The 398-nt window shown below is 61.6% G+C and overlaps 1 protein-coding gene across 1 annotated transcript in view; it reads left to right on the forward strand.

Moving 5' to 3' along the window:
* LOC104276117 (probable ATP-dependent RNA helicase DHX58) overlaps positions 1-398 on the forward strand; it is a gene marked incomplete at its 5' end in the record, with an annotated part of 2,436 nt that overhangs the window by 689 nt on the left and 1,349 nt on the right. The window contains 2 exons of the mRNA XM_009872296.1: positions 2-33; positions 140-289. Of these exons, the coding sequence (XP_009870598.1) occupies positions 2-33; positions 140-289 (182 nt within the window). The remainder of the gene's footprint in view (position 1; positions 34-139; positions 290-398) is intronic.

The raw sequence follows: 398 nt of genomic DNA on the forward strand, positions 1-398 counted from the left end.
GGCTACAGCAACCAGACCAGGCACATGACGCAGGTGAACAGAGGGTGGGGAGGAGCTGGACCTACCCCTCTCTTTGTGGGTGCTGCCAGAGGCTCAGAGCCCTGTGCAGCTGCTGCAGCATCAGCCCCTCTCCCCACAGAACGAGCAGCAGGACGTGATCAAGCGGTTCCGCGAGGGAACGCTCAACCTGCTCTTCTCCACAAGCGTGGCTGAGGAGGGCCTGGATATCCCCGAGTGCAACATCGTGGTCCGCTACGGCCTGATGACCAACGAGATCGCCATGATGCAGGTAGCTGCCCAGGCTCCCTCTGACCGTTCTGGCCAGCTCTGTGTTGGGGGCCGCCTGCCGGGATGCCCAAAACCACCGGGATGGGAACAAGGTTACCTCAAAGACAGTT

This window comes from Apaloderma vittatum, unplaced genomic scaffold (genome assembly GCF_000703405.1).
Source record: "Apaloderma vittatum isolate BGI_N311 unplaced genomic scaffold, ASM70340v1 scaffold33316, whole genome shotgun sequence".
In the NCBI taxonomy this organism is placed as follows: domain Eukaryota; kingdom Metazoa; phylum Chordata; class Aves; order Trogoniformes; family Trogonidae; genus Apaloderma; species Apaloderma vittatum.